Source organism: Thunnus maccoyii, chromosome 3 (genome assembly GCF_910596095.1).
Source record: "Thunnus maccoyii chromosome 3, fThuMac1.1, whole genome shotgun sequence".
Lineage (NCBI taxonomy): Eukaryota > Metazoa > Chordata > Actinopteri > Scombriformes > Scombridae > Thunnus > Thunnus maccoyii.
In genome coordinates this window covers 19,484,505-19,507,395 of record NC_056535.1, presented here as the reverse complement: position 1 = coordinate 19,507,395, position 22,891 = coordinate 19,484,505, and the positions used below count along the sequence as shown (strand labels likewise).

The following is a 22,891-nucleotide window of genomic DNA, read 5'->3' as shown; positions in this document are numbered from 1 at the left end:
TCTACAGTTCACATAGAGAACAGGACATAAATCATCTGGTTCATGCAAGTCTGACTTGTTTTGTGGAATAGATTTTTGAAAATTCTGGATATGATGGTATTCAGTTACATCATTGCAATATCTGTAGTTTAATTCAGAAACTAAAAGGAGTGTTTTCTCTTAAAGTGAAAATGTATTAAGAATTAAGAAATATATTTAAATAGACTTCACCTATGCAATAATGCATATGAAACTACTAAAATCATTCTGCGCAGAGTACATTTTCTGGTACAATTATATTTAATTTCACAAACAAGTTAATTAAATGATTAACTTGTTAAAAACATTTCTGCTGAGGTGATAAAATATAATAAAGACCACAATAAATCACTTCTGTCATTTATTTTCTGTACAGACATTTTTTGTAAAACTGTACAATTTTTTTAACATGCTGGGAAAAAAGAAACCGTTACCACAGAAGAAATATAAAACAAATATGTAAACAAGGAAAGGAAATTTACTGTGCATATGTACAATTTATAAATTATATTATTCATCATCTTCATACGCCTCCATTACAGATTATTTCTACTATCCGGGTTAACCATTATGGCAAGAGGCAAAATAATCATAGATCATACATGGAGTAAAAATCAACAGACCCTCTTTTGCTTCAAAGCTAGTTCGCTGACGTTGTTGATTCAGACATGGTTGAGCTCAACCTCACCATCTGATAATGAGTCCACCCAAAAAGCAGCATTTCATCTGCAGACCACTCACTCCAGTTCAGTGAAGCGAGCAAACATGGCTTTACGGACTGCGTCTTTGTACGTGTCAGAGGCAGAGAGGGTGTAGTTGGTGCCTTTAGTGCCGAGACCAGCTCCCTTTGTTCTCAACTGTGCCTGAGGAGGAAAATCACAAATATCTTTTGTAAGTCATCCCTAGATCTTTACATTGGTTTAATAGAGCCAGGACGCATATACTGCACAGTATTCATGCTGATGGGTACCAGGTACACCCCTACTAATTGTTTTGAATACCTCAATTGGTGCAGTGATGCCCTGCTGGTTGCGACCAAGACCTTTACCCTCCTTCCAGCCCATAGCCTGCAGCATTTTGTTCCCGATGTTGTCACTGTTAAGGCCGTCTTTAGTGGGCTGCTCATAGTTACTGTACAGGAGAAAAGGAAATATTTAAACTTTATTAAAAACACATCAAATGAAACAGCTTGCACTATGCAAGGACTGAAAAATAATATTTTATAAAAAAATCAGTTATTAAATAAATACAAAATTGCTTACATGACTGGTGTCGGTTGGCTAAATTTCTTCTTTTTAGGTGCTGGTGGTTCAGGGATGCCATATTTTTCTCTCCTCTCAGCTGCTCTGTCTCTATATTTCAACTAGTCACCAGAAGAGTAAAAACAGTTAGAATTTTATAAAGCAGTCAATTTAACAGCAGAACATTATGATTCACTAGCAACTGAGTTATTCTTTGTTCAGCCACACCTCAGTCTCTTTTCTCTCCAACTCCTCCAGCTCTGCTTCACTCATTTGGGATCTGCGGAGAACCTCCAGGTTTTTCTAGGATAGATCAGACAAACAGATGATACATCAGTGAGTAAATGGTCTTATAGTTTCCTTGACTAGTGAGTGGACATTTCATATTCAATCATTGAGAAAATTATTGCATGATGTTACCTTGTGGAGGTCAGAGAGTTGCTGATGTCGAAGTAGACCCTCTTTATTGGGGAACTGTCTCCTACACAGCAAGCAGGCCAACTTTTTCCAGTCTGTCATCTTGTCCTGGCCTTCCTCACCACAATCAGGCTCTGCTACTCCCTCTTCAGGGTCACTGTCTCCACTGTAGGCTGCCACAAGGCCACACTAACACCACCGCAGATAAACAAAGGCAGGTAAAAATACTGTTTGTATAAGTAAGTCCAGAATCCAAGTGGAGGATTTATGCATTTACAATTAAATGCACACTTAAATCTGGGTTTCACAATAACTCCTATCCTACTGAAAAAGAAAAGTTTAGTCTTCCAAAACCCAGTGATGTAGAAACCAATTACCTTGGAAGTGTTGACTGAGCTGGTCGGTGCCTCCTCTTCAGGGCTATTTAGCACCTCTGGCATGAATCTGTCTAGTCCTCCTGCCTGCTGAGAAATCAAGTCAATCCATTTAAGACATCAAAGTTCAAAGCATATATAATATAAGCAGAACTCAGCAGAATCCTACTGTTGTACCTTCTTTTCAAACAAAGTGTAACCAGCATCAGCAGCTGCTGCCTCCCTCCTCTCTTCTTGACTAATAGGTTGAAAGCTACTCTTGAAGTTCTCCTTCTGCTTATTGAGACTTTTAGCCCACCGCTCCATGTCTTTAGCTATCTGAAAGAACCAAACAGATTTGATCATGAAGTTAAAATGTAAAAAGAATGAACTCAAATATGAAAAATATCAAGAACTTCTGGCTATAGCACATAACAGACAATATGTGCTGATGTTGGATTTATAACAATACCTGCTGAGCAGTCTTGCTCTTGGGCTTTTCCTTTTTCTCTTTGCCTTCTTTATGTTCTTTGCTGCCCATTGTTGCAGAACTGCTTGTTGCGTTATTTGCGTCGACTGAGGCAGGGACATATGTCTGTTTCTCACCGTCCCAGTACAGATACTGCTGAGTCTGAGAGTTGTAGTAATACTGAAAGGAGACAAACACCAACGTGCATAATCAAAACAATATAAACTCCTGCCACTCTCACCAACATGACAGAAAACCCAGTGACTCACAAAGTGGTTTTGCACTACTTACATGTGTATTTGGGTCATAGTAGAGACCAGTCTGAGGATCGTAATAGTAGCCTGAGGACTCATCGTACTGATAGGAGGATGTATCGGGAACGACTGGGAATTATAAAACATAATGTCATTAAAACTACTGAAGAAAACTTCACTTGCTAGTAACAAGTATTTGTAGTCAATAATGCTTCTTTCAAAAACATAAAGCCAGAGTACTAATATACTACTACCGAGACAATAAAGTGTGTCTGGAGAACTCTTCACCATCAAGTAATCTGAGGTCCAGCTGGATGTCCATGTATTTGGTCAGTCATATAAAAGACTAGTCATGGCTGTATTGTTTATAAATTTAGAGCTTTGAGTTGGTTTGTACCTCAATGTGTATTCGTCTAAAAAAAAGATTTAGGAATTGCATACTGCTCTCACACATCAGTCAGAAACAAATTCCTATGTCCCAAAGCAAACACTGTAATATACTGTACACGACAGTGTCCAGAAGATGAGGATTTTCTCTTTATGCATGCCACACTTCAGCAGAACAGGTTTTAAGTGATCTTGTGTGCTCATACCAGTACTGGTGTCTGCTGTCTGTCCAGAGGCTGTTAATGTACTAGCTGCGGTAACAGTGGCAGCAGCAACAGGAGCAACAGGCACAGACACAGCTTCAACACCTGAAAGGTGTCCGGTTTGGGGTTTTGCCTCCAACTGATGGGCGAGTGGCAAAGCCTGCAATAAATGTAATTGTTACCCCGTGTGTGTTTATAATGGTACTATAGTGCAATTACAGAATTAACCAAAATATATACATTACCTGAACAGCAGGCTGAGCAATTAAATGGGCTGGGTAGACCTGTGCACTCTGTGAGATAACTACTCCAGCTGCAGTTGGAACAATCTTTACACCAGGCGCCGCTAAAATTAGAAAAGTAAAGCTCTGTGAATTTCTCAAATACTCAACATCACTGTGCAAACAAAGTCAAGTTACTATGCTTTTAAGAATAGAACAGAGATATGTTATCTGTGTTTGTTGCTTTTAAATGATGGGTTTACTACTTTACTACTACTGTGTTTTTTGCTCTTACAGCTTTATTGTAAATAAATGTTAAAACATCCTGCAATTTGGCTGCATGTCATTACAAAAAGGCCCTGATAGTAGTAAGGGGTTATAAAAAGAATTCCTAACTGTAATATGTTCTAGTTTTTATAATACTATAATTATACAAAGAATGGTCAGAACTGTCCCAACATCTCAATAAGCCTTTTTAGCATGTTGTACCTCCTAGAATCCCATTTCCCTGAGAGGTGCTGGCTCCCGCTGCTTGCTGGTAGTACGCTTGGTAGTCCTATTGGAAAAAAAAAAAAGAAATCATTTATTGAAATACATACATTAATTTTTCAGTGTGAGACATGCCAACTTTAGCTTTCCCTACTAGCTTAAGTGGTGAGCCATTACGTAACCCACATTAGTTAGTACTCAAAGGAGATGCACATACTTGTCAGTGTAAAATTCGTAACACTGGGTCAATATTTCAAACATTGTTATGATATACAGGTACAGCCTTGCATCTTATATCTTAAGAGCTGTTATCAGGAATCTAATGGTTCGTAAGCTTGAAATTTGTTCATCAAATCACTTTAGAATTTAGATAAATAGGATTTCTCTGAGGACACATGCTGTAAATGTCAACTGCCACTAGATGTTACCATAGAGCCATATTTTACTGCATGCAACCTTAAAGAAACTAAATTGAAAGGCATCAAACACTGTCTTCCTTCAAGCTAATCATTACAATGTTTGCTTCTTTTGCATTGCTAACCTGTGACATCGGAGTATAGCCTTCTTGCAAGTAGCTGTACTCCGACACTCCCTCTGAAGTCTGCTGTGGCTGAAAAGGCAAAGCATGATTATGAGCCTGTTACATGATGATATTTGGAGATAATAAATAAGATGAAATTTAGAGAGAATGGACCTACCTGACTTGAGGACCACTGGGCTGCAGCAATGGCTGTGCTAGCAACAGAGAAGGCACTGACACGATTCCCATCAGGTAGTAAAAGGTCCCTAAAGAGGCAAACAAGGGTATTCCCACATTTAACTGGAGTGTTGCTGTGTCTCCCATATCTTTATTGTGTACAAAAACAGGTAACTTGAGGAAAAATACACAAGATTTGCCTAAGAAATTAAGAAGGCACACTATCCACTTAAGTTATACTTACTTTCTAGCACTCTTAGCATAATCCACTCCAATTGTTTTCCCATCCAGCTTTAGGGGAGGCTGCAGTCCTTGTAAGATGGTCAGCAGCTGAGAGGCCTCCTGTGAAAAGGAGTCATAATACATTTTAAGTGATTTGCAGACATCAGTGAGAAGCTTTTAAGACAGCTAAGGAGTATTGTTGATCTGTAGAAAAGCCATATGGAAACCATTCATCAATGGTTGGTTGGTTGTTGTATAAAGGTAAATTATGACACTGAAAAACAGTTAATTGTGTTAGATGTTCAAGAATCCTTTACCAGAGGAGAAGACAGCTGAACAAAAGCAAAGCCTCTGTTCTGGCCTGTCTGCTTGTCCTTGATGAGGCGAATGTTATTCGATGAAAGATTAGCATATGGTGCCAGGGCTGTCATGATGGCTTCCACGGAGGTCAGAGGTGCAATATTTCTCAGGATGATTGCTGTTCAAGACAAAAGTCTATATTTAAAAACAATCTACCACAGCCAGTGACCTTTCTGTTCCAAACAAAGTGGTGTATTACATCTATTAAAATAAGTCCTTACTGTCGCCATAGAAATCTCCGCTGGGTTGAGTTTCTGTGACTCCATTATTATTGCCGGTCTCACTTTCTGTTGAGAGAATGACAGAGGTAAGAGGTGCATTAACATAACCTTCAGAACTGTGTAATCAAAGAACTGGAAATGAGGTATGATGTCAAACGTATTAAAAACTTGTGCTAAGAAGTAGTGAGTGTTTACAGTATCATATAGACTATTTCATGAATTCCATTATGTTTTTTACCCATTTTGTATTGTTCTCAGGTGGACAAAATGAATGCTATCTCCCATCTATTGACTTTCTCTAGATCCAAAACAGTGACACCACTTAAGAATCCATAGAATTTGGTTTACTAGGCTTCTACAACTCCAAATGCACAAATTTTGCGCTGCATCCCAGCACTGTTGCCTCAGGCTGCCTGGATGTTGGAGTCAGTGGCCTCTTGTTGATTTAGCTACTTACCAGCTTTGGCTGCTCCACACCTGAAGCACTTCAGCCTCCTCCGGAAATTGTACAGGCCACACTGCAAGTAACCGTTCACATCATTTTTATTATACACCTACTAAAGCCCTTAACAGTGCTGCCTCAGAGAACACGCAATCTATATTGGTGCAGCATACTATACCTACCTGAGACACAACCTAACCTTTACCACGTATCCAAATGGAGGTGAACCACAAAATAAGATAACAGAACTGCAAATACGAACTCATTCGCCAAATATTTATATGTGTGCGGGTGTTGTAGCATTGTTTGGATAATGTGGTCATGAAATCAAGACAGATCATTAACTTACAGTATTGCAGAGCCAGTCTTCATACTTGTTTCTGGGGTGACTGTAGTGCATGTCCACGCTTTTGCCTTGGATGGTCAGACGTTTCTGAAAGAGGAGGACAAGTATCACTCAAATATCCGTGGCAAGCATCAATCTCATCAACAGAGCAAGCAGTGTTGGAAGGGAGCGAACGGGGAGAGGGACCCCCACAGATAGCCTTTGTGTTAAAGACAGGCACATGATGTATATGTGAGCATGATGTATAGAGGGTTCTTTAAGTGTTTGGGACCCGAGTGCCCAGGCTGAGCTGGAGCAAAGTGTATAATGTGACCCTAATAGACAATTTTGGCTGCTTTCTGTAAAACCAGAGATTCCCACAAAATCTCTTCCAACAAAAATGATAAAAAGGAGAAAATGACTTTCTAAAAAGAAAAAAAAGGAAAGGAAAAAAAAGCCCCATCTACCAAGGGTTCGACTTAAAAAGAATAGTTAAGTTTAAAATTAAACTCTGAAATCTCATTGATAATGCCTCTAACAGCAAGGTAAAGAAAGTGTGTTCATTGTCTTAAATACATATACATTATGGAGATGACCTCATAATACCAGTTAAAACTGCAGGTTTGATGTTACTGTCATTATAATAAACTAACCAGAAAGCTTGTTAAAAAATAAGTTATGTATCATGAATATAATCATCTCTTAATATACAAATCTTTATGGTCTGTGGCATTCAATCCATGGATTTTTCAAACAGATCTGTACATCTTCCACACTACTTATTCAATGCATTGTGGTTGCCATTTTGGTTATTTTTCCAAGATCCCCAAGATTAAAACTAGACTTGGCGATTGTGAAGCAACCTGATTGGTCTCCATCCATCGGGTAGCATCTTGCAAGTGATAAAAGTCCACGAAGGCGAAACCACGGCTTATACCTAGAGACAGCATTCAAATATAGACGGGAGGCGTGTTAGTTAAGAGTCCATGGGCATATTATTCAAACTGTTCCACAAACTGCTTCACGACCCAGGCCCTGTTTGGTAAACAATAGGCCACTCCATAGGAGTTTTACCATAGCAAGAAATCCTGCTGAATACCATTGTTTACACCACACTCAAAAACAAAGTGCGTGTTTGCCAATTTACTTACTTAAAAACTGTTATTGCTGTTCTTACTTACCTTAAAAAGATTCACAATGAACTGAAATTATAAGTCTTTAATCAACATCTTAAATAATTTTGCAATTAACTCGATACAAATCTGTCCTAGCTGCTATGGGAAAATGGGTCTGAAAGGAAGCAGATTGGCCCTATGGTCAAAGACTGGGGGAAGGTCGGGGTCCGTCGTGTATCTGCTTCTCACCTGTCTTCTTTTTCATCAGCCTGACATCTACTGGCTGGGGTCCCTCCAGTTGGTCTATGGCAAAACAAATCTGAATAACAACATACAGACAGTATGTTAACATTATGATTCAAAACTAGCCCCATTATGAAGGCTTTCCATCTTACAGAGTGAGTGGTGCACCAACATTGAACTATACTTAACACAAAAGAGGTTGGAAATGTTTGCAAACAAAAACAAAGACTTACATCTTCCTCAGTGACATGAGGAGACAAACCCCAGAGCATGATAGTCTTGCTCTTCTTCTCCTCCCCAGATTCCCTTCTGTAATCCTGCTCTGGGTAGTCTCCATCAGAGTGATAACCATCTTCTGATCTATCACTGTTACGTCTTTTCCGTTCCCTTTGCTTGAATACAAATAAATCAGTGTATCAGTTGAGTGTGGATGACATTATATCACATTAAAAGTCACTGAATATTGAAATAAACACCTCTGGACTGTCTCTTGATCCTCGACGATCTCCTTCATAACGATCGCTACGTCTGTCTTCTCCCCAGCGACGCATATTGTGATCACGCTCTTGGTCTCTCTCTCGTCTGTCGCGCCATTCTGATTCATCACGAGACTGGTCAGAGCCATATCTACCGCTACGTTCAGTCCGGCTTATCCTATTCAGCAAGACAGTGGAAAGAAAAGTAAAACACTGCAGCAAGACTAGTGTCCAATTGCATGATATTCCTCAGAATATAATCATATAACTGAGTCATCATGAATTCCTGTTGGTGAGCTTGCCTACATTATTATAATAGCCAGTGGTGGAGGAAGTAATCGGATTGTTTACGTTAGTGACAGAACTAATACAACGATGTAAAACTATTCCATGGCAAATAATAGTTCTGTATTCAAAATCCTACTTCAGTAAATAAACATAAATTATTTTTTACAAGCAACTTCAATAATGTATCAAAAGTAAAAGTAAGTAAATTGGTGGTTCACCTTTAACAATTGCTTGTATTTCACAAGCTCATCATATGTTTTGTTTCTGTAAATTCTTATTCTGAAGAGTGACTAGTAACTATTCTGTCAAATGCCTGTATTGAAGTCCAGAGAACAATATTTCACTCTGAAATGTGGTGAAGTAGAAGCATAAAGCAGCATAAAACAGAAATACTTAAGTAAAGAACATCAATTTCTCAATGTGTGTTGTGAGAAAAGAGAAGCTGATCAACTGTGTAACAAAGTAACATACAGTTGGTCAGCGGTCACTGTCTCATTTCAACAGTAACGGTGCATTAAACAACTCTGACATGCAACTGTCTGACAGACTGGAAAGCACAATGCCCTGCTTGTCTCGCCCTGCTGAAGAAGCTACCATAATTGTAGTTATTTTGTTATTGTGTTTTATCAATTTAAACATTTCCCATATCATTTTAATTCCAGTTTGTTTTAAATGTTGCTTCCATGATTTAATCCGCTATTTTATCCCAGTTAAGGTAACTTTCCAATTTGCTATTTAGATTTCCCATGAAATAGCAACTTTGGTAAGTATTGCCTTTATTAAGACAAAGTAGAACGGCAGTACAATAATTGTGTCAACTGGTGGGAATTTTTGCGACCACGAAAAACGTATTTTACAACAAAGTCAAGAAATTCTTTAAATTTGGCAATAAAATGGAGGGGGAATGTTTAGGATTAAGTAGCAATATTAGGATACACCTCCACAGGGGTTGAAACTGAAATTATCCTGGTTTCAAGAATACAAAAGTTTTCTAAACACTATGGGATTATGGGCTTATAAATTATAGTTAGGGTCTATAATGTAAAAATACGCTCTCGCTACCTTTGAAGAAGGAGTACATATTTGGACTGCTATCATAGCTAGCCACACCTACCATGGCGAACGGCGCTGGCATTTACTCACCTTTTATCAGCTCCCATTTCTCCCTAATGCTTCCGTACACAACCGACCTCTGCAAAAAAAACAAAAAACACCATGAGTTCAGAGTTATTCAAAACGCTCGTTTTTTTTATTGTCAAGCTCAGCGACGTAACAGCACCCGTAACGTTACAGTTGAACTGGCTTCTTTTTTTTTTTTAACTGTGCACAATAAAAATGATAGTAAACCATTACATGGACCCGGGTCCACGGTTAACAAACATACATAACTTAACTGAAAACCAACGACGCCATTGAGAAGCTATAAGCGGTTTCAATTTCGAGTCTTAATGTACAGTTACTTACCAGTGTAGGTTATGAATAATGTTAATAGCCACTAGCACTCTCTAAATCTCTTTGCAAAGTTGTGGGTAAGAGAATTCATCTCACGTTCAAGGACTTTTCACAAAACTACGATGGCACCTTCTTTATCCCAAGATGCATTGGTGTACTCTATAACCCGGTGCATTTTGGGAATGAGAATAATTTCGCCCGAAATTTTGACTTACAGGCGGCGCCTAGTCCTTTCGGTTGTCCCTAATATGTTCTAATAAATGTCTGTGTTTAGGTTTACATTATAGATGGTTAAGAGTTAGGTCACGACCACGGATGGGGCCAGAGCTGTCTGCCTACGACAAAAGTAGACGTGCTACCTGAATAGAGCTAAGAGTGCTGCCTGAAAGGCAAAATTACGGGCAAATCTCCCACACTCTATTTCCGCCATTTTACTTGTTTTATAGCTATTTCAGCCGATCTCAGCTCTTCGCAATTGTAGTTTATGGGAATATATTATTTATTTATTTGTAATTCGACAGTTTTACATTCAGCCTGTAATTCTTACTTTACTAAATACCGTATTATAGTGTTATATATGTATTGCGCATGTACATAATGTTTTTTCATTGTCATACTTAAGTCTGCGCAAAATACTCATATGATCTTCAATCAGTATGCAGGACATAAAAACATCTCTATGTACAATATAACCTACATATTTTTATTCCAGCATTCATGCTCCCATGAAGTCTTGCACTATGTGTACCAAAAGTCTGTATATACAATCTGACCAACAATACCAGTCCAAACTTTTGACTGGTACTGTTTATAACGTCCATACCGTTTGCTGCGCAGCTCTTGCCTTAATGCAATAGCTATGCTACATATTTGTGTTCCCTTAACTGTTTAGCTGCATGTCTCTATCTGTGTCCTCCAGTAAACTTATCTGCTGTTTTAATGTATTAAGAGTCACTGAGAGCTTGAGTCAAATTTCTTGTGTCAGCATACTCAGTCAATAAATTTGAATCAGACTCTGATAAGCTACAACACAAAACATGGTCATTGTTTATAGTTTATTACAGTATTTAAATCCTGAAACATCACCAAACAGTTCACTGTACAAGAAGGTCCTTAATAAAGATGACTACACAATTAATTGTTCAACTTGGCACACAAGGATGTTCCCTTCATAAAAGCTCTGTTGTGGTAATGACACTGTGTACAACACAGATGGTCCAACAAGTTGTGCTGACACCAGAACCGGAATCAAACTCCATATCTTTTTTAAAACCAATACTTATGGAGATTATTTTTGTTTTGTAACATTGATGATGCTTGAGTCACTGACACCCAAGACAGACCCATATCTTCTATACAAATGTGGCATGAGATAAAACAACACAAAACTAGGCCTTATAATATAAAACTGGTCCACATGTTCCCATAAAAAGGAGGGTGGAATCCATCACACTTATTCCAAAAATTCAGGGTGGGAGATGGGCAGGTAGCTCTAGGATGCTAGGACTTTGCATGGTGAGTCCTAGGTCAAGGTCTCTCCTTTTGTCACCTGTAATGTCAGATACATAATATTATAATGTGATACATGACTTTGAAATATTCAAAGAACAACAGCGAGAGGATTATTTAAATTATAATGCAATATACGTACTCTTGCTTCAATATATTCAATCCTCCTCTCCAACGCTGTCAGCTTCTCATTCAGAGTGGCCAAACGGGACCGACACGACATATCTGAGGGAGACAAATTGCATTTTGAATGTAACCGTGAACAGTCATGACATTTTATCATATATGTCGACGCTGTCAATTACAACGACACTACAGAGAAATGAACATCATCATTATGGATGACTACTACTAAGAGAACATTACTCAATTTCAAGTATTATGTTACTGCTAGTGTAACGTTATTGACGGAAGAGCATAGCAGCATTAGCTTTTGCGGTGGCCTAGCAGCCATTAGCTGTCTCAACACACGGATGAAATGATTGCAATTTAATGTAGTGTTTTGGCACTTGTTAGGCACATAACGTTGGTTAACAAGGAGAACAAAATGTATGGTAGCTCGACACCAAAATGTCATATTTCCACAAGGCCATAACACGATTCAGCTAAAGCTAACTGCTAACTGGGAGTGGCCATAGAAAACATCAACATCAATGCCTACGAACAGCTGCATAGCTAGCTTATCTAGCTATCTACACTCTTATCCACATTAGTAGCGACACAGCTCGTAAATCGTATTGTCGAAAGGTGATCCTTACCAAAGGAGTTAAGAAAGTCGGCGATTTTTTTGATGCTGCTCGTAATTACTTCTATATACTCTCGATTCGCCCAGTCTTGGTGAATCTCTCTCTGCACTGGATCTTCCTGGCCAGCCATGTTGGACGAGTCGCAGCTAACCGTAACGTTAGCGTTCAGCCAAATGTACCCTGCGTTCAACCAGGAAACCGTAAACGGGAAAATGCTGATGTAATTGTTTTATATCTATGAATAATTATGAAAACAAACTCATCGAAAGCGACCTTTACTACATTTTTGCATATATATTATACGTTAGTGATACATAATTAAGTTAAGCAAGATGACTATTCCGGTAACGTTAATTGAAAACATTTTGGGGCTGATGTGAGGCGGCCACCAAAGTTTACTGTTTTCTCAGTAGAAACAATGAATTGGACCAGCCTCATGAGTTGGTAACGTAGCCATGGGACGTGAAAATGCAGGTAGTTAATTAAAACACTCACCACTCGTCTAAATTTCTAATATCAATCTTCGCAGGACTGTCAAAACTACTGTTACGGCGGTTGCCTAGCAACGTTCCAAGTTGCCAGTGATTTTATTTACATCAATAAACACAACTTATATTTCAAGAGTCCCTTCATTTTCCAGATGCCTAATTCTTTGGCATGTTTCTGTGTTTGTATGCATTGTACACATGACAGTAGCACTTCTTGTGACATAAAATGTTTATTTTCTCTTCTTTAAGTCATCTCAATGAAGATATTTGTGATATGAGTTATGGCCTACACAATGGCATAGACAGGCTTTTACATATGCATCAGAAACTCCCCTCACAAAAAAGGTTTCAAGGAGTGTCATCATAGAGTAAACATGCTGAACAACCATAGTGTACTGCAGTTGACATATCACATTTTTTAGGAGTGCTGCTTTAACTGTGAAACCATGATTACATGTCAAAATAGATGTGTGACTAATGATTACTCTTTTTGGTCAGGCTGGTCATAACTGATAGGCTATCTCTCCAACGGCCATGAAGTTTACTTGACCCTCTTTAGCAGCTCTTTAATATCTGCCTCAATGTCAATGGTGAGGAAATTCCTGCTGTAGCGTTTGTAGGGCTCCCCATCAGGACTGACCAGGAACTTCTCAAAGTTCCAGGAGACGTCGTTCCTACTGACAGGACTCCAAATGATGAACTTTGGATCATTCATGAGAGCCATGGCATCGTCACAGGGGGATGGGAGCTTTTCCTTTAAATACACAAACAAGGGATGGGCATCTTTTCCATTCACATCCACCTTCTCAAGAAGCTGGAAATTTGGTTCAAAGCCATTCCCTGGACGGACATATTTCAGAGATCTTAGGATTTCATCATTCTTGCAATTCTCCTGTGATAAAAAAAATACATAAAAATGAAATAAATTACAGAGAAGACAGTCATCAAGTTGATTGAGAGCTCATAAAATAAGGCTAGTGGTGGAAAGTATGTGCATTTGCTCCAGTACTGTACTGTAAACACCGTGGGGGTACTTACTTTACTGGGAGTATTACCATTTTATGTTATTTCAACTTCTAATTCAGTACATTTCAGAGGAATTGTTTTTACTCTACATTAATCTGACAGCTGCAGTTAGTGCTGTATTTAGCAGATACTGATTTTTACATACAAAACACATGTTCAAATGATAAAGTTAGAGGCACTGTTATAGATTAAACTACCCACCAGTATTTAAAGTCACCTTTCTATGAGCAACAACATTAAGTGCTGCTTTAACATTAATGCCTCTGTAGTAATCCAATAATAATATAGTATATTTATTTATGTATATGTTAGAATGACACTTGAAAGAGGCCAATCTGCTGCATTCAAAAAGTCCCAAAGTAGACTGAAAACATTAGTGTTGTTTAATAGCAAGACATCCTTGAAATTCAAGATTTCTTGATCACAGTAAGAATTTATGAAAACATAGGTGTTATGGCATGTGTTTTCAATAAACATTTTCAGCATTAAGACATCAAAAGTCTCGCGTGCGCCTTACTCCACTGCTGACCATCGCTAATATCCACAACAATAGCCTACATATTGGCTGTTATTTTTCGTTAGTCTGATTAAAAAGCAAAAAGACCTTTTGAGCTGTTGAAACAATAATAAACAAGACAGTGCCTATTTTATATACAATGTAAATAATTTCCTGCCATGGGAAAACAGACCTTTGTAAACCACTTTTGAATTCATGGCCTACCTGATGCCCAAACTGATTGCAGGGCACACCCAGAATAACGAGTCCCTTGTCGGAGTAACGAGAGTGAAGCTCGTTCATCTGTGTGTAGTCCCTGGTTGTTGTTCCTCAGAGAGACGCGACATTCTCAATGAGAACAACTTTCCCCTTAAGGGCAGACAAACTGAACGTTTCTCCAGACAGCAGCTTAACTGTCAGGTCGTAAAACCTTCTCACAGCCATTCTTACGGATTCCGGATTCGATGTAAAGCCACTTGACCACAGAAAAAGTACGAGACTTGATTTTTCAGGCGCTCCAATGTTAAAGAAGTTATAGTCCAGCCCTCACTTTATTAATGGGCGGGTCATGTGTGACAAACCACCCAAGGCTTATTGTAAAAATTGGCAATTTGAAAATAATTTATTTATTTTGTGTGTTTGTTTTTTTGGGTAATTTTCACTGGATTGACAAAATAACATTTGCCATTTCTTGAACTTTTGACTCAAATCACACGATGCAGTTTCACTGACAAGGAAGTAGCTCGCTTATACGATAGTTGTGTTATGAATATTATTATCTAAGACTAGTAAGTCAGTGTTTCTTAGTGGTCTATTACACTTTTGACTTTACAGTATAGCTTACATAAAGTCGTGTCGTATTCACCTGATTTTTATTTATTTATTTTTTACCTTCCATTCAGAATAAATTACAAACAATCAGTACAAGATAGGCGCATAAAATAATGTATCTGATGCAAACAATGACACTTAAAGAATTTATAAACATGTGGAAAAGTTGGCCATGCATAACCTACAAGCGCTAACCCTCCACAACTCCACATAAATGCAAATTATTACAAGGTGAAAATGTTCGACATGGATATCATAGGTTTAGGCCATGGTTTATGCTATATTTACCTGTAGCTAAAATCACCCCCTTTGTCGGCAAAAATGGTACTTTCCAGGAAGTCTCGTACAATGTGCCTCTTTGATGTTTTGTTTCGTTTGTTTAGTGAAACAATTCAAAGTTCCGTCCGGATAGCTGCCGACTGAAAACCGCAAAACTGTTTCTTAAAAAATGCTGGACGGTTACAGAAAATTTAACTGCATTTAGTGCTCGTAAACAGCTGAATAACCAGCTAACGGTACCTGAGCCGCCTGCCATTCAGCTATCATGCCAGACTGGGTCACTTTGTGTGCGGTCATTAGCTTGCTGTTAAGTCTTCTAACGGTAGCCTGTTACTTTTTCTACTCGGGACTCCTGTCAGACATTACCGTACTAACTGGCTCTCCTCCCATAAAGAAGATTACATTCGCTTACAAATTCAAAAAAGGACCGTACAAAAACTGCAGACAACTTTTTAAGGAGTCTTACAGTATTGGACCAAAGCTTTCATGTATCGGAATATTTTATGATGATCCTAAAAAGGTAAACAAACACAGCACAACACTCTCAGGAGAACAACAGTTTGTTTAACTCGTGTTTTTAAAGCATTTTACTCAATAATTTAGCTTAGAAATCAGGAAGATTTTACAGTGTAAACTAGGTTATGTAGCTAGTCCACCGCTAGATGGCGACAATGTCATTCTCTTAAAACGAGTAAAGTGAGTAAAGATGAATCTCTTGTCAGCAGGTTTAGGCAACACAATTTAGACTAATTTCATTGAATCATGAATTAAGTACAATGTTCCTTTTTCAGTGGAATTTAATTTAGTCTTGACTTTCAGTCTTTTCTATTCTTAGTCCTAATTTTGGCACTGACTTTTTTGTGTTTTCCCTTGAGCAATATCGTAGCACATCTGGACAGGGTGTGGTGTGTTATGTGAATTCAGATGTCATGAAATACTATTCAAGTGCTTTCTGGTGTTGTTCATTTAAGGTCCTGAGACCTAGGCATACTGCCAAACCAGATCTTGGCAGTAGAACTCCAAACTGGTCAACATTTAACATTTGACATAATACATTATGAAATAAATTATTTTGAACAATTTGAATCAAAGCAATAAACAGTGCTCGTGTATTGATCAGAATAGATAAATGCATGATTCAAAAATACAGTGAGAACTTTAATTTCATCAAATTAGTCTTATTTTCGCAAAGCATCATTGAAATTAGTCTTTTCTATTTTCCTTAGAATCTGATATCCAATTTTTTGAGTTTAATTAATAAGACACAGTCCTTTTAGGCTTTAGCCAAAACATCTTCAACCTCATTATGCTGATCAGTAGCCTAATTAAGGGAGTCTCCTCAATGGATGATGTAATATATGTATGTGTGTTTGACAGGTCAGGTGTTATGATTTTGTGATTTGCTGGATTTGTTGTCTTGGTCACAGTGGAAATAAGCCATTGGGCTTCAATGTGCTTCTATCCATTGACTGTAACTACTGATGTGCTGAGTTATAGTGTGTTTTAATCATCAAATAACTTCTAATGAATCAATGAATCAGTCAATAAATCAAACAACAGGCTGGTTATGTTACATTCACCCCTGGATAACCAGCCAACTAGCTTGTCTTGTCATAGGGTTTTCACTTGGCATCAAAGTTAGAGATAGCATTACAGCAGCATCTCGTTGGTTAAGTTGTAATAACCATGGCATTGTGTTTGTGGACAGGAGATGGCTAATGTGACACTGATAAATAAGTATGATCTAAAAAAATGGCAGTATGAGGCCTAGATGCATTTTGAATTATTATTTGAAATATTGTTTAAAAAATGAACTCAAGTAAAACTTATTATTGCGTAAAGAATGGTAATATGCAATTAATATTTGAAAAAGATTCACAATATATTGGTTCAGTTATATAACTTTCTGTATGTTATTTATTTCACTAAATATTGGCCTTATAGGAGGTCAGATCAAGGGTCAAGATGTGAAAACTTCCAACATCTGTGAACATGACTGAAGCTGTTGTGGGCTCCTTTATTGCCACACCAGATTGCTAAGAACACAATTAGTCAGTTGGATCTCTCTGTGAGATGTTTTCTACGGTCCCAGCTGTCCTTTGTGTGAACTCATCCATTCCCAAATCTCTGCGTCTGCAAGCAGCAAGAAATAATATCTATTGGATCTGTTTTTCTGATACTTAATCCTGCACACTCACTGGGTTCTCCATACTCATGTGGAGCTAGTTCCCACGTTTTAAAGCTGGACCAGCATGAGTTGTTTTTTCAATAGGCTACACCCAAACAGAACAAGAGGGAATGAAACAAGTAGTAGCGCCTTGAAATGGTTAAGCAATACAGTTGTGGAAAGGGTGGAAAACAGTGGCCTGACAGATTCGATCTTTAGAAATGTGTGTCTGCCAAATAGAGCACTATTGTGTGTAGACAACTGAATGTAGCTGGCTGTCATACCTATAGCAAACTGTTGACCTCTTAGCTACATGGCATAGAAACACAATGGTACACTAGTACGGTAAAATAAAGTGTAGAGCTGGAACATATATGCAATTAAGATCTTGTCTGGGATTTTCTATTATTGTAATACCATGATAATAAGATAACAAAAGATAAAACTTTATATGTATATTAGTCAAGTCAAGTCAATTTTTCCTTTATATAGCACCAAATCATAACAGAAGTTATCTCAGGGCACTTTTCATAAAGAGCAGGTTAAGACCGTTTTCTTTACAATGTTATTTACAGAGACCCAACATTCCCCCATGAGCAAAGACTGAGCGACAGTCACAAGGAAAATATCCCTTCTAATGGGAAGAAACCTCGAGCAGAACTGGACTCTGGGTGGGCGGCCATCTGCCTCGACGGTTGGGTTGAGAGAGAAAGAGAGAGGGGGAGAGGAGAGAGAGAGATAGAAACAGACAGAGAGAGGGAGAGAGAGAAAGTAAGAGCAGGAGGAAAGAGAGCATAGCACAATGCAAGTTCCACATAAAGATGTATAGTAATAATAATTGTAATAATAATAATGATAATTATAGCAGTGGGTGTTGAGCAGGATCACGGGGGCAGTGGGTGGCTTGCAATCACAGATCCAGATTCTACAGCTCCGGAGGCAGAAATACCTGCAGAAAGCAACAGGGGGAGAGAGGAGAGACAAGAAAGCATAAAGCTACAGGAGAGAGAAGATGCTGAGTTAGTAACATGCATTAATGGGACATGAATATGTACAAATGAAGAGGGAGAGGGGGAGAGAGGGGCTCAGTGCGTCATGGGAAGTCACCCAGCAGTCTAGGCCTATAACAGCATAACTAGGGGATGATCCAGGGCAAGCCTGAGTCAGCCCTAACTATAAGCTTTATTAAAAAGGAAAGTTTGAAGCCTATTCTTAAATGTAGAGAGTGTGTCTGCCTCCCGGACCCAAACTGGAAGATGGTTCCACATGAGAGGAGCCTGATAGTTGAAGGCTCTGCCTCCCATTCTGCTTTTGGAGACTCTAGGACCCACAAGTAAGCCTGAATTCAAGGAGCACAGTGTTGTAGTGGGCTGATAGAGTACTATTAGCTCTTTAAGATATGATGGTGCCTGACCAATTAAGGGCTTTGTAGGTGAGGAGAAGGATTTTAAATTCTGTTCTGGATTTTACAGGGAGCCAGTGCAGAGAAGCTAATATGGGAGAAATATAATATATATATATATATATATATATATATATATATATATATATATATTTTTTCCTCATTCTTGTTAGTACACATGCAGCAGCATTGTGGACCAGCTGGAGAGTCTTTAGAGACTTGTTAGGGCAGTCTGATAATAAGGAATTGCAATAGTCCAGCCTAGAAGTAACAAATGGACTAGTTTTTCTGCATCTTTTTGAGACAGGATGTGCCTGATTTTTGCAAAAAAGGCAGTTCTTGAAATTTGTTTTGTGTGGGAATTGTAGGACATACCCTGATCAAAGTTAACCACCAGATTCCTTGTGGTGGTGCTGGAGGCCAGGACAATGCCATCTAGAGTAGCCATATCATTACATAATGTGTTTCTGAGGTGTTTAGGGCCAAGCACAATAACTCCAGTTTAGTCTGAGTTTAATAGCAGAAAATTGCAGGTCATCCAGGTCTTTATGTCCTTAAGGCATTCTTGGAGTTCAGTTAACTGATTTGTTTCATCTGGCTTTGGTTTCATCTGGCTTCATTGATAAATATAATTGGGTGTCATCTGCATAACAATGAAAGTTTTTAGAGTGTTTCCTAATAATAATGCCTAAAGGCAGCATATTTAAGGTGAATAGTATTGATCCAAGCATAGAACCTCATTAACGATCCATCATTAACATGAACAAACTGAAATTGATCTGATAAATAGGACTTAAACCATCTTAATGCAGTTCCTTTAATGTCAATTAAATATTCCATCCTCTGTAATAGGATGTGATGGCTAAAGTTAGCACAGGAGTCCTCTGTTGTCTTGAGACATGGCATTGAAATGCTGATGGAATCACTTCCTTAAATTTAGCAACAGCACTATCAGATAGACACCTAGTGTTGACATTTTTGCCTAATGGCATATGGGCAGTAATAGGAATTCAAAAGTTAGTAAATAATGGTCCAATAAAAGAGGATTCTGTGGAAATGCTATTAAATAGGCTATTCGATTTTGAAGCCCTATGCCAGAACAAGATTGAGGGTGTGGTTAAAACAGTGAGCCAACTGAGTCTAATAATGAGATAAAGGAAGTGCTAAGACTATCATTATGGACATCCACATGAATATTAAAATCACCTACTATAATTAGGCTACTTTATCTGTACTAAGGACTAAACTTGATAAAAACTCTAAAAATTCAGATTACAGATCAGGAGGACGGTACACTATAACAAAGTTTCCCAGGTTGGGTGTGAAAGACTAAGAACAAGGCTTTTGAATGATTAAGTTTAGGTCTAGGGTTGATTAATAGACTTGAGTTGAAAATGGCTGCAACTCCACCTCCTCGGCCAGTGCCTCGAGGAATGTGAGTATAAATATGACTAAGGGGAGTGGATTCATTTAAGCTAACATATTCTTCATGGCACAACCAGGATTCAGTAAGATAAAATAAATCAATATGATAATCTGATACTATATTGTTTGCTAATACAGCTTTAGATCACAGAGATCTAATATTTAGGAGTCTACATTTAATTCTCCTATTTTTTGTACTATTGCAGTGGTGGTGTCAATTTTTTGTGTATAACTCCTCTTGTGTTTACTTTTGATTTAATTGATTTAAGTGGTCACAGTTTCTATGGAGTTTTGGGTGGTTAACTGCTGTAATGGTAGAGCAGAAAATAGTGTTGGACTGCAACTCTGCCTCCTGGTCTCCACTCTGGGTTGTCATGGTTTTGGCCTACTAATAAACTCGGCCAGATTTTTAGATATGAGAGCTGCTCTGTCCAACGTGGGATGTATGCTTTCTCTCCTAATGAGACCAATTCTTCCCCAGAAAGTCCAATTATCTACAAAGCGCACGTCATTTGCTGGACACCACCTCGACAGTCGGCGGATATTAGAGCTGAAACAATTAATCAATTAGTTGATGGACAGAAAATCAATTAGCAAACAATCTAATTCACTTAATTATTCAAGTCATTTATTAAGAGAGAGATTGAAATAAACAACCTGTATCTTTCTTGGCCATTATTAGTGATTCTTTCTTCTCATATTACATATCCCTATTTTAGAAGACATTGCATATGGAAGCGACAACAGTCAGAACCAAACTTTGTCAAACTATCAATATTGAGGTATTGAGTCATTAATATTGTGATGGCAAAGCAAAATTTATTTATATAGCACATTTTATTCTGATGGAGATTCAATATGCATCACATTCAAAAACCAGAACACATAAAGACACACACTAAAAAAGCTTATACATATATGTAGATCATACACACATACACATGCAAACACGGCAAAGCAGAACAATCAGACACCTCTAACAAAATAAAACTAATCAAATGCACAGGAAAACAAGACGGTTTTCAATCTGCTAAACACTGTTGATGTTGGCACATCCAATACAATCTGGCAAGGTATTCCACCAGCTGGGACCACAGAAACCGAAAGCTGCTTCACCAATTTTTGTTTTAACGCTAGGGACAACTAGAAGGCCTGAGCCAGAAGACTTCTGATAGGTTCATAGAGGTCAGAGAAACACCATGGAGCAAGGCCGTCAATTCTGAAGCTAACCAGTAGTCAATGGAGAGATCTAAGAACAGGTATGATGTGATCAAATGATGTGTTCCTTCTGGATTCTGGCAGCTGCATTTTGGATTAACTGTAGTCTGTCCACAGTCTTTTTAGGGAGACCAGTGAGGAGTGAATTGCAATAGTCCAACTGAAAAGAAATAAATGCATGTGTAAGTTTTTCTAATAAAATAATAAAATGTAGTCAGCAATGACTCCCAGATTTCTGACCTGTGTAGTATTGTCAGGGAAAAGGAGGCCAGAAGAGAACATACTTCCTGCTGCAGAGGTTAAACTGGAGGAAATTGTGGGACATCCAAGTGTTTATGTCTTTGATACATTCAGCCAGTGACTTAACAGGGTTGACGTAACAGGGGACAGGGACATTAGATATTTAACTTTGTCGGCTATAATATTGTAGTTTGCAATAATTCTCAGTCTCTGACATGTTCTGTTGTCTACCATAATCAGAGCTGGCTTTCAACAGTATTGACTTAAGTGGCACCTCTTAAACCTGCCATAGCCTGATGCACAACAACTTGATGGAATGTAACCAGAGTTTAGTGATGGACTCTTCCCAGCTCTGCTTCAAAAGCCTTTTGTTATGCCCATCCTCTTTTTTTCCCAAGCCGGCAATTAGGATAGCAGTGGGTCCTAGTTCTTTTGCACAGCCAAGTCCTGATCTAAGTTAAAATAATTGGCGTAATGATCTCAGCTCATTAGAGTCCAAGCCTCAGGATGCCATTATGTCCCCACATCGGGAACGCCAGAGAATGCTCTCAAATAGGAGAACTAGTATTTGGGGTCTAAATAGTGAGACACTGTCCATTGATATTTGCAGTGAGAAGGATTTTCAAAAGTGCTGCTGACAGAGGATAAGTGTCAGCATGGCTAGTCTCATCCTCTGTTCTCGGTTTTCTCACTTTTACCTCTTTTAATCACTTCCTCTGGAGAAACAAAAGACCTCAACAAGGACTTGAGTTGTTCCAGAGATGGTTGCCATGGATACAGGGCAGGAGCAGCATTATCTGTTCCTTCAAACGGCTAACACATATTCTGGGCCCCCTCACTAAACCTTTCTCCTCCACAAGCCTCTTCACAGTTTCAAAGCCAAGGGGGTTCTCTGACCCAGTGTACCCACTTCACCTCTCCTCTGCAGCTCTCTTCTCCTCCTCTCCCCTGTTTGTGTCCAACTTTTGACAGAGGGGGGTAATGGGGCAGGATCATGTAGTTTTCTGTCAAAGCTGATATTCATATCCCATCTATATTCCCAGTAAGCAATCCGGGTCAGGGTTTGTGGTCCTTGAGACACGGAATATCTAAATAAAACACTGGATGACAAGTGGAATGGTGAAATGACACACATGTCTGCCCATCTTCAGGGACCCATGTTTGGGTCACA

The 22,891-nt window shown here is 38.5% G+C and overlaps 4 protein-coding genes across 7 annotated transcripts in view; 1 reads left to right on the top strand and 3 right to left on the bottom strand.

The window, feature by feature from the left end:
- Positions 1-366: 366 nt before the first annotated feature.
- Positions 367-10,056, bottom strand: rbm5 (RNA binding motif protein 5). 4 transcript variants are annotated; one of them, XM_042402520.1, is made up of 25 exons: positions 9,906-10,056; positions 9,585-9,633; positions 8,154-8,331; positions 7,911-8,069; positions 7,684-7,753; positions 7,183-7,256; positions 6,344-6,427; positions 6,010-6,070; positions 5,553-5,618; positions 5,289-5,449; positions 4,994-5,091; positions 4,751-4,838; positions 4,594-4,662; positions 4,053-4,119; positions 3,588-3,688; positions 3,346-3,502; positions 2,790-2,881; positions 2,502-2,678; positions 2,228-2,368; positions 2,054-2,137; positions 1,680-1,865; positions 1,488-1,562; positions 1,281-1,381; positions 1,020-1,149; positions 367-881 (listed from the first exon to the last, which is right to left on the bottom strand). In XM_042402520.1, the coding sequence occupies exons 2-25, from the start codon at positions 9,599-9,601 to the stop codon at positions 756-758; spliced, it is 2,562 nt and encodes an 853-aa protein (XP_042258454.1). In that variant the 5' UTR covers positions 9,602-9,633; positions 9,906-10,056; the 3' UTR covers positions 367-755. The 4 variants fall into 4 exon arrangements, with proteins under 4 accessions (XP_042258454.1, XP_042258426.1, XP_042258444.1 ...); XM_042402492.1 differs by having other exon boundaries at positions 2,054-2,140; positions 9,906-10,055; XM_042402510.1 differs by lacking the exons at positions 7,183-7,256; positions 7,911-8,069; positions 8,154-8,331; positions 9,585-9,633; positions 9,906-10,056 and having other exon boundaries at positions 2,054-2,140.
- Positions 10,057-10,934: 878 nt separating this feature from the next.
- On the bottom strand, positions 10,935-12,335 carry brk1 (BRICK1 subunit of SCAR/WAVE actin nucleating complex). The gene is made up of 3 exons (XM_042402561.1): positions 12,161-12,335; positions 11,545-11,627; positions 10,935-11,442 (listed from the first exon to the last, which is right to left on the bottom strand). The coding sequence occupies exons 1-3, from the start codon at positions 12,276-12,278 to the stop codon at positions 11,416-11,418; spliced, it is 228 nt and encodes a 75-aa protein (XP_042258495.1). The 5' UTR covers positions 12,279-12,335; the 3' UTR covers positions 10,935-11,415.
- Positions 12,336-12,850: 515 nt separating this feature from the next.
- gpx1a (glutathione peroxidase 1a) lies at positions 12,851-14,716 on the bottom strand. Its single transcript, XM_042402548.1, has 2 exons — positions 14,384-14,716; positions 12,851-13,528 (listed from the first exon to the last, which is right to left on the bottom strand). Exons 1-2 carry the CDS (start codon positions 14,600-14,602, stop codon positions 13,178-13,180), a joined length of 570 nt encoding a protein of 189 aa, XP_042258482.1. The 5' UTR covers positions 14,603-14,716; the 3' UTR covers positions 12,851-13,177.
- A 561-nt stretch (positions 14,717-15,277) lies between these two features.
- Positions 15,278-22,891, top strand: part of LOC121890360 (testis-expressed protein 264 homolog) — a 34,516-nt gene continuing 26,902 nt past the window's right edge. Inside the window, exon 1 of the mRNA XM_042402535.1 lies at positions 15,278-15,788. Coding sequence (XP_042258469.1) covers positions 15,534-15,788 — 255 coding nt within the window. The 5' untranslated portion in view covers positions 15,278-15,533. The remainder of the gene's footprint in view (positions 15,789-22,891) is intronic.

Excerpts from the sequence above, each read along its gene's own strand:
- rbm5 (XM_042402492.1), bottom strand. Across the intron at positions 5,450-5,552 it reads CGGAGATTTCTATGGCGACA|CAATCATCCTGAGAAATATT; the intron begins GTAAGGACTTAT and ends TGTCTTGAACAG. Across the intron at positions 4,663-4,750 it reads CCCAGTGGTCCTCAAGTCAG|CCACAGCAGACTTCAGAGGG; the intron begins GTAGGTCCATTC and ends TTGCCTTTTCAG.
- brk1 (XM_042402561.1), bottom strand. The coding sequence starts at position 12,278 with ATGGCTGGCCAGGAAGATCCAGTGCAGAGAGAGATTCACCAAGACTGG. Across the intron at positions 11,628-12,160 it reads CGACTTTCTTAACTCCTTTG|ATATGTCGTGTCGGTCCCGT; the intron begins GTAAGGATCACC and ends TGTCTCCCTCAG. Across the intron at positions 11,443-11,544 it reads TTGAATATATTGAAGCAAGA|GTGACAAAAGGAGAGACCTT; the intron begins GTACGTATATTG and ends CTGACATTACAG.